General features: G+C 35.2%; 1 protein-coding gene across 2 annotated transcripts in view; it reads right to left on the bottom strand.

Moving 5' to 3' along the window:
* Positions 1–739: 739 nt before the first annotated feature.
* The window catches only part of LOC120090524 (rhomboid-like protein 20), a 19,936-nt gene continuing 10,268 nt past the window's right edge, over positions 740–10,407 (bottom strand). For both annotated transcript variants that reach the window (XM_039048242.1, XM_039048244.1), the window contains 4 exons: positions 4,246–4,397; positions 4,058–4,159; positions 2,472–2,594; positions 740–1,232 (listed from right to left, as the gene is read on the bottom strand). In XM_039048242.1, the coding sequence (XP_038904170.1) occupies positions 1,068–1,232; positions 2,472–2,594; positions 4,058–4,159; positions 4,246–4,397 (542 nt within the window). In that variant the 3' untranslated portion in view covers positions 740–1,067. The remainder of the gene's footprint in view (positions 1,233–2,471; positions 2,595–4,057; positions 4,160–4,245; positions 4,398–10,407) is intronic.

The following is a 10,407-nucleotide window of genomic DNA, read 5'->3' as shown; positions in this document are numbered from 1 at the left end:
ACAAAATAATATAATAATTTTAATATTTATTTATTTATTTTATTAAACAATATTCAAAAGTAAAATAAAATAATATTTGAAGCACAATTTTAATATATTAAGAATTCTTCAAAATCTCCACTCATCTCGAACTAAACTTTGACTAATAAAATAATAAATTAACATGGATTTTGTAAGGAAAATTTTCAATAATAAAAAATAAGGAAAATTGTCTATACAGAATAGCAAAATTTTAATCTTCTTCAATAGAAGCTGATAGAAGTATATTAGTGAGACTCAAGTGTCTATCAAAAATCTATCAATATCTATCAGTATTTTTTTTTTTACTATTTCTATAAACAGTTTGACATTTTCTGTGATCTATTGGCACAAATTTTTCTTTATTTAATTTTAAAATATACAAATCCACTTATCATTAAACAAAATTTGAACAACAAATTTAATTATTAAGTCTTATTTTACCTGTGATTAAAATTTAGATATCTATATATCCCAACTTAATTGGGATTTAACGACAATAAAACAATTCAATATTATTCATTTATTAAATAAAACAATATTGGAATTGATAAGTAATACATGTACGTATAGTTTAAAGAAAAGATCAGGACAAAATTGAAGGATTGCGAGGGAGTGAAGAAAACATTTTATATACACAAAAATAAAAGAGAATTTGAATTATTAGCTTTCTAAATGAACAGTTAGAACAAAGTGAGTTAATCAGGATTAGCCGCCAATAAAACTTCTGTAAGAATATGCAATTTTTATAGATTGATATCACAGAACAAGAGAATTCTGCATATTCCATTTCTACCAGCTTATCTTAATACGTACAAACTAAGCAATGTTGTGTAATCAAACATCAAGTAACATGAAAATTTGATAGCTACAGTAGAGGAACAAAAAGGAAACCTGAAAAGAGTTAACAAAAACAGCCTGGTGAGTTCCTCCAACCATCAAAACTCAGTTGTCAGCAAGTTTCATCAACCCTGGATTCTCAATTTGGTCGTTCTCGGACCTGGGGACATCATCAAAGTTTTCATATACCCATAAAAAAATTCTTGAAATTAGTGCGATTGTGATTCAAGAAGTATGTTCGTTGCAATGTTAACGTCGTTTCTAGCCTGCACAAGGGCCTGTCTAGCAGAGTTTCTGTCGAACCCCATCGAAACAAGTGTAGCAATGGAGTCTTCTGGTGGTTCTGTAGCAGTTGGCACAGAAGGGTAGTTCCTCTGAAATAGCACGAGAAAAACAATCCAGTTTAGAGGCCAAAGCATCAACTTACATGTCCGGTATCACCGATACAGTCACTAATTACAACTATAATGATTGAATAACAGTCACTAATGACAACTATAATGATTATTCAACGGATTATGCCAATATTAGCAATGCCCACAATTTGATAATCTAAGAAGCACGGATATGGATACAAGACACGGATACAACACGATACCAACATGGCGACAAGTCATTTTTAAAAAATTTAGGACAGATACAGCAAGGACACATTTATTAAAACATACATTTTTTAAATTATATATCATTTTTAAACCTGAAGAAAATTCAAGGTTAATGAGTTTATTCATTTCTATATTTAAAAAATTAATTTGATGTGCTTTCAAATTTTATTATTCTTGTCATATATATATTTTTGTTTTTTTAATATCCGTGAATGTCCAGGCCAGTTAATTGTCATATATGTATTGACTTAGTATATGTAAAAAGTGTTTGATTCATGTATACCAAATGTTGGTCCTATTTTGAATTTGTACAACTAGTGTCTAACACATCTGATACGTGTCCAAAAAGTGTCAGAGTGTCCAAGTGTCCGACATGTGTCAGACACGAACACGGTAGCCAAACTTAAGTGTCCGTGCTTCTTAGCTTATAATCATCAGGGCACAATAAGTTCTCATACTTAAAACCTAATACGTCAAATTTTCTTCTTCAAATCGTTTAGCTTATCAAAGTATGTTTAAAGAAACTAACACTAAATAGAAGCATTTGCCAAATGTACTAACCTCAAAGTTAATGAGTTTATTCATTTCTATGTTTAAAAAATTATTTTGATGTATTTTGCTCTCAAATTTTATTATTCTTTTCATATATGTTTTTTTTTCTTTTGATATCCGTGAGTGTCTGGACCAGCTGATTGTCATATATGTATTGACTTAGTATATGTAAAAAGTGTGTGATTCATGTATATCAAATATTGGTCCTATTTTGAATTTGGACAACTAGTGTCTAACACATCTATTGTACTAACAAGTGTTCAATACGTGTCCAACAAGTGTCGGAGTGTCCAAGTGTCCGACACGAACATGATAGCCAAATTTAAGTGTCCATGCTTCTTAGCTGATAATCATCAGGGCACAGTAAGTTCTCATGCTTAAAACCTAATAAGTCAAATTTTCTTCCTTTAGCTTATCAAAGTATGTTTAAAGAAAGCATTCGCCAAATGTACTAACCTCAACCTGGCGGCTCATGAAAGATGGCATGTTTCCTCTAACATCTCTATTTGGGGCTGCTGGAGGATTCCCCACAGATGGCAAAGAAAGTCTTGAAAAAAATGAACTGATGAACTCTGGTAACTGTAAAAGCCGGAGATTAAGAATAATGTATTTTTTAGAGAACTAGAAAATACCTTGATTGAAAAGTAAGAAAACCTACATCAATCTGACTCGATGAAAAATAATAAATAAAAGAATGAAATCGTCACATAAAACATCAAATTTGAACATCAGAATATAATAAAAGATTTTGAAAAGGACTCATGTAGATATAAGTTTGTCGTTGATATAATGAAACTTGTAGAAGTAATCAAATAAGTTGAGGACGGAAGAGAAACCCATCGTTTTTTTTTCTTTTCTTTTTTTTTTTCTTTTTGCAGATAAAAAGCACCTTCTTTCCTACACTATAAAAAGGATAGATGAAGCAAAGCCAAACCACTGGTTGCATCATCAACCAGAGTATTGAACATAAGACACAATTTTAAAGCAGAAGCATCTAAGTGTAGTGTACCAATTCCAGTCTTTTTTTTTTTTTTTTAATTAAATGGAAACGACAATTAGAGACTAATGTTTCTAATACAATGAGAGACATAAGATCATACGAAGATAGAAGTCTAGAAGTCAAAAAGATCAGCATATGCACCCAAATATCTCAACTAGGTTTACACACCCATAAAACCATCATCATATCCTAATACAAGATACAACTAATGAAGAAGAATATAGGACGTCATAATGACATTAGTATCAAAATACATAATTACTTTGGACAAATGAAAACGTTCCAATTTAAACATTGGTACCTCCATTCAAAATTTTAAGAATGGAAGCATTATTGTTGGAAGACATAACCTGATGGCTGATGGTAAGCCAGCTAATCAAAAACTCAATTCAAGATTTTTAACTTATAAATTGAGCATAAAGAATCTTGTATATGCATGCAGCGAAATGGCACCAGAGCAAAACAACGCATCAAATAATCACTTTCCATCCTCTAAAATAGTATAAGTTGTGATTATCAGAAAAGAAGAAGACAAGAAGACAGGCTATAAACCACCTAACCTGAGTTTAATTTCCACAGTTTGAACAGATACCAAAAGCCAAAACATTTTTTTGAAAAGAAATAATAATCTTCATTATATAGACCAATGCTCCAAAATACAACACATTCAAATAAAAAGACAAATAGAAGAGACACACAACTTATGAAGTATACAAGTCAAATAAGACAGAGCCTAGGAAGCTAAGAGACTAAATGAACTGAACCAAAACAAAACAAACCAACAAAGTGAGAGGACAAACCAAAAAACTGATAAGATTGCACAGAGTTAGACCAAAAAGCTCTGAAAACGTCCTTATAACAGGGAAACGAGACCCAAGGAAAATGGGACTTTAAGAATCTCTGACAGACAAAAGTATCAACCCAAACATCCATAGAAGTGCTATTGGCTCTGAACACCATTATAGATCTAAAATAATAGAATTATAATTCCAGAGAGAGAAAACTAAGGAACCAATGTGTTTAAGCAAAATTTGAATTAAACCTTGGCCTTGCGGATGCCAAATACATTCAAACGATATAAGGAACCAGCAAGAATTCCACATATCCCTGGTAAGATAGATCTTCTCCACGAGGACAGAAGGAGCTGCAACACCAACAATAAAACTAGCTTACGCAGCTAAAGAAAGTAAAGCAGATATCCCAAAAAGTATAAATCAAACAGTCCTTAACCTGAAGACCAGCCAGATATATGAAAGACTTGTCAGAGAAACGAAGTCCAAATACACGGAACCGAGTTGAAACAGGAATATCAAAGAAGAAGGGTACAAAGGAAGCAAATAAAAGACCATAAGGTCCAGAAGTGACTAGATTCGCTGCAGGATCTGCTCAGAAAGAAATAAAAATAAGTATTAACCAAGTGAAAATCATAAGAACCTAAATCCTGATGGTAAAATAAGATTCTAATGCTAAAATCTGAAAAGGAAAAAGAAACTGAGAATCGTTCAAATTTATTCTGAATCTAAGATACAACAGAAATGAACTCCAATGTTAACAGGACATACAGTCAAAAACAAATCTCATATTGCACACATAATGACCAAGCTCAGGCATCTGACCACCAATCTTCTATAGTTGTTTTTCATCCAGAATTCCCACAGGAAATTCCTGACAAACTGACGTCTGATGAGAAAGTGATGAGATAGTTAAAATCAGATAACTATACGAATATCTTATCCTGGGCTTGTTCATCTGTTCCTTGTGTACTGTTAATTTGTGAAACTGTCCCATCAATAAATGGAAATAGGTTCATATCTTGGCCGGCACATGCTCTCAATTGTTAATACCTTTTTATTTAAAGGTAATTTACTGTGTAGGATGTTTTAGAATATGAAGAAATTCTGTTTCTTCTTACCCTCTTTTTCTAATCATTGTCATGTATTTGTCATAACCGGCCCCCATTCCTATATTTTGTGTGTTTCACATCCGTCTAATCTCAACCTCATCCCAGCAATATCAATTCCACTCCCAAACCCAACCTTAATCCTTAACATTTTAAATCATTATTATGGATTTCACGTCTCCATCCTTGTCTTGGCTCTAACCCCAGCTCCATTTTTATAAATCATTTTTAAATATTTTAGAATGTACTCTATAATACTTCTTTCATTTAGACCCTAACTCTAATGCAACCCCAACTTTTCTTTTCAATTATAACTATATAATTTTATTGTGTATTCTACATTGCCCCAATCCTGAATTTTTCTAATTATTATGTATTTGGAAAATTAGTGAAACTAACCTAAAAACCAAAAACTTCATAAAAAATTGCAAGCTTCCTAAAAAGTGGTTTTTTGACCCTTTTGAGGGGTGAAATTATCCTTTTACCCTTGGGTTACAAAAATATCAAATCCTCAAAAAAAATTCTCCCTCCTCTATAATCTATATCTTCTTCTCCCTCTCCCATTCCAACTTCGATCTACCACATTTTCTTTTTCTTCTTCCTCTCTCTCTCACCTCTATCTTCTTCTTCCCTTTTCTCATCTCTATCTTCTCCTTCTACTTCTCTCATCCAAATCGTTGACAATGTAAAAGTAAAACATTGTATAATCCAAATTGGGGGTCAAAACGATTGTTTCTAGGTTGAATGATCGGAAAAGTGGTCTTCTAGCATGTAGATCTCGAAAAGTTACACAAAATCAAAAAACACCTACACCCAATTTGGTCAACTGAGCTCAAAATTATGGTCTTTCAAAACTTAAGAACATATCGACTTTTGGGGGCATTAAAAGTCAAAATGGTTTAAAATTTTGTTCAATTAATAAGCATGAATGGAAACAACACGAAAAAATGTATGAAAATGAGTGGTCATTTAGCTAAAACAAACCTGCATCGAAAATAAGATCTTAGAGTGCATGTGATTGCACACTACAATCCTAGGATCAAATGCTTTTAAATTGTGTTCAGTATATAAGCATGGTTGGAAAGAACAAGAAAACACTTATGAAAACGAGTCATCAATTAGCTAAAACAAACTTGTACCTATGGAAACATGACCAAAATACGAACTTAACATGTGTTGAATTGCACACTACAACTCGGAATCGTAGGGTGCAATCGAGTTAAGTTCGTATTTCGGTCATGTCTCCCTCAATACAAGTTCGTTTTAGCTAACTGACCACATGTTTTCATACGTTTTTTTCATGTACTTTCCAAACATGCTTATAAATTGAGAAAAATTTTAAAGCATCTTGACTCTTAATGCCCCAAAAGCCAAAATGATTTAAATTTATTATTAATATTTTTTGTTATCGAAACAACCTTCATTGAGAAAAAATAAAAGAATACAAGTGAATACAAAAAACCAAGCCTACAGAAAGGAACTCCCCTAGAAAAGAGGACTCCAGCTATGCAAAATACCTACAGAACAATTACAAAAGGTCTTCGAAATCGAAGTCCAAAGAGAAACATGATCCTTGTCCTGAAGAGGAAAATGGAGGCGATTATATCACTAGTCTCTGTAAATTTGTATGTAATATAGTTGCATTAAAAAGGGTGAAACAAGAGAACGACACGTGTACAAACCCAAATAGGATTAGAGAACGAGTCCACGTAGGATGCTACGTGGGATACAATCGGGGATGTATTTGCTTGGATTTGACTCAAATAGGTGGGGATTTGGTAAGCTACCAAAATAAAGAAAAGAAACCGTGCCGATTTGAGGACGTGAACGTGATGGTAGGGATCATCCACGTGGAGGAAAGTGGTCCCCTGCGGGAGTGGGGGGAATTAAAATACAAGTGTCGCGAGCAGTAATTCAATGCGGCAATCCTCACGCCTTCGATGTGTGAGCACCCAACCCAATATTCCTTATTCTAAAAATTAAAATATAATTTTTTAAACAAGGGAAAATAATAAATTAATTGTAGATATAAGTGCGACCATCCTAGAGCCAGGGAGTCAAGGCCAAGCCGTGTTTTGCCCTTGCAAGAGAGAGAATACTGACTGGGCCTCTCATTCCCCTGCCCCTAGGGTGTTTTTGTTTACTCTTTTCTCAATTAGGTCATTCCATTGAAAATTTATTGAAATTTATTAACAAATACTTGATATTATCATTGAAAAAAGTCTTTCAATCATTTTTAGATTTTCTTTCCTTTTATAATTAGTTCCCTTGGTTGGAATTTTCTCTTGTATTATATTGTTTTTAATGAGAAATACCACCTTCATTGAGAAAAAATAAAGAATACAAGAACATACAAAAAATCCAGCCCAAAAAAGGAAGAGCCTCCTCTATAAAAAGGACTCTAGCTATGTAAAATAACACTTGTAGAATAGTTACGAAAGACCTTTAAGATCGAAGTTCACAGAGAAACATGATAACAAACAAGAGATCAAATCTCACTAGGATCCCTCTCTATCCCTCTAAGAACCCTATTGTTACGCTCAACCCACAAAAACCACAAAATAGCGCACACCCCCACAAATCAAAGAAAGCAACCCTTCCCCCCACTCGACGGTTTGAGAAGAGACTCCTCAATCCAAATACCAACCAACGTCTCTATGCCACACACCCAAAATGGAAAACATCTGAAAAAAATAATCTCAAACAAAGCTGTCAAAATCACAACGCCAAAGAATATAGTTTGGGTCTTCCTTAACCTTCCGACAAAGAATGCAACATAAAGGACCAACCAATAAGTGAAGCTTCCTCTTTAAGTCGATCCATCTTGTTAGCCTGGCAGTCAAGAACTTGTCAAGCAAAGAACCTTGCCGTCCTAGGGATCTTAATCCTCCAAAGAAAGATTCGTACGAGAACCCTTCCAAAGGATCAGGTTTCCATAACCTCACATCTCTTCTCCCACACCTAAATTGGTTCTCTTCTATTATATTTACCCATTATTAAGTCCTTTTTGGAGTAATAAGAGAATTATTATTTCTCCAAATATAACATGGTATCAAAGCCAGGTTGGTTCAGGAGATCCTGTGTTCAAACCTCTGCAATGTTATTTCCTCCCCAATTAATCTTAATTTCCACTTGTTGGGTCTTCTTCTCAAACAAACAAGTGAGGGGTAGTGTTAGATGATATAATTAAAGGAGTGGTCCTCAAGTAAAGAAAGAAAAGAAGCCAAGTCCATCACTTCCATATTGGACAAAGAATGATGGAAGTCGAAAGAGGAGGAATAGAAGCTCCTTGACCAAACTAAGAAGTCGGACACACAAGCTTTGAAGGAAGACAAGTGATACAAACAAGGAAACAAGTAACAAAGGGGTCTCTCTCCCACCTAATGATCTTCTTAGAAGTAAGTGTCCTTCCCCTCCTCCACCACATAATGGACCAAGGAAACAAAAGAAGAGAGCTCCTTATAAATATCCTTCCACAAATTCTAATGAGTGCCTTTAACCCTATTCGACAACCACTCAAAAGAATGGAGGCCATGTTTACTAGCAATGGTTCTATGCCAAAAGGAGTTGGGCTCAAAGGATAAACACCACAACCATTTGGCCAACACTATGTTATGAAGCCTTAAATTTCCAGTTTCTAACCCCCATGGTGATCGACCTCTCAATAATCTCCCACCTAACAAAGTTCAATCCCTTCCCTTTCTCTTCATCCTTTCCTCCCCAGATGAAATTGTGCATCATTTTCTCTAAAATCTTACAAACCTCGGAGGAGGCTCTGAAAAGGGAGAAGTAAATACGGATGCTACTCAAAGCAAATCTAATCGAGGTAAGTCTACCAACTTTAGAAAAGAAGTCTTTCTTCCAAGAGGCTAATATTCTTCTAACTTTATCCGCCACTAGATCCCAAAAGGATAAAGACTTGAGGTTACTCCCACGAGAAACACCAAGGTAGGAGGAGAGAAGACACCCAACTTCACTGTTATAATTCTATAATTAGGATTTTCCATTCTTGTAAATATTTTGTGATATTTTCCTTTTCTATGCTTTGTACACTTGTATATATTCATATCTTTGGTGAATGAATAAAGCCTTCTGATTCTTTCTCAAACCTAAGAGTTTTACATGGTATCAGAGCTCTCTAAATAAACTTAGGGTTTTTGTGAACCTTAGGGTTTGAGAATTTAGAACCCATTTGTGATACGTTTAGGGTTTTATGGAGAGGTGAGTTTACTCACAATCGCCATCTTCGGTTCGTTCGCCGTCGTTAGTCGCCGCCGTTGGAAGAAAAAAAAGGTTGTTTTTTCGACACCGCCCATTCCAAACAGAAGCCCAGCCGCCGATCTACAAAACCCCCAAAGTCCGGTTGCCATCTGACCAGCGCGTGAGGCTCACGCGAGCCTGTTCCAGCCTGCTGTCCGTCCATGTGCCGGCGCGTGTAGGCGCGTGCGCCGCCGTTTTTCGTTCGTCTTCAGTGAGGTTTCCTCAGTATTGTTGGCTTTTCTTGGTGGTGTGTTTGTTTGGGATATATAAATATACTCGTTTCTTGTGTAGACATCTCTTCGGTAAATTAGGGTTTGATTCTTTGCTGTCCGGTGTCTACTTTTTGAGGTAATGGCTGATAAGAAACCATAATGTTTGAGATTGTTCCTATGGTGTCAAAAGTAACTGAACACAAGTTGAATGGATCCAACTACTATTCATGGAGATCAAATCCAGGAGGTGTTGTTTGTTATTATTGTCATAAACCTGGCCATACGAAACGTGAATGCAGAAGATTGCTGAATAAGGGTCAGAGGATGCCATCACCCTCTGCACATGTCGCCTCTACTCCTGATAATCTTGACAAATCAATTACGATTTCTGCAGGGGAGTTTGCTAAATTTCAGTAGTATCAAGAGTCATTGAGGGCATCATCTTCTACTCCCATTACGACCATCGTAGAGACAGGTAACATTTTTAAATGCCTTCTTTCCTCCACGTCAAAATGGATCATTGACTCTGGCGCTACAGACCATATGTCAGGTAACCCCAGTTTATTCTCTACCCTTTGTACATCTACCTCTTCACCTAATGTCACTATAGCTGATGGAACCTCCACTCCTATTTTAGGATCAGGAACCATCCATCTCACTGAATCAATTTCTTTGTCATCAGTTTTAAATTTACCAAATTTCTCGTTTAATTTGATTTCGATCAGTAAACTCACTCGTGATCTTCATTGTTGTCTCCTTTTTTCCTGGTTATTACTTATTTCAGGATCTTACGACAAAACAGACTATTGGTAAAGGGCGGGAAGTTGGAGGTCTTTTCATCTTTGAACCACAAAACACCTACGGCCCTCACATGCTCTAGCATGTCGTCTCCCTTTGAACAGCATTGTCGTTTGGGTCATCCATCTATCTCTGTGTTGAAGAGTCTTCGTCCACAACTTCAACATTTGTCTTCTTTCGATTGTGAGTCATGTCAGTTTGCTAAATTTCATCGTTTGAGTT

Source organism: Benincasa hispida, chromosome 11, assembly GCF_009727055.1.
Source record: "Benincasa hispida cultivar B227 chromosome 11, ASM972705v1, whole genome shotgun sequence".
Taxonomy (NCBI): Eukaryota; Viridiplantae; Streptophyta; class Magnoliopsida; order Cucurbitales; family Cucurbitaceae; genus Benincasa; species Benincasa hispida.
The sequence above is the reverse complement of the archived record's forward strand: the minus strand, read 5'-3'. Positions and strand labels throughout refer to the sequence as shown.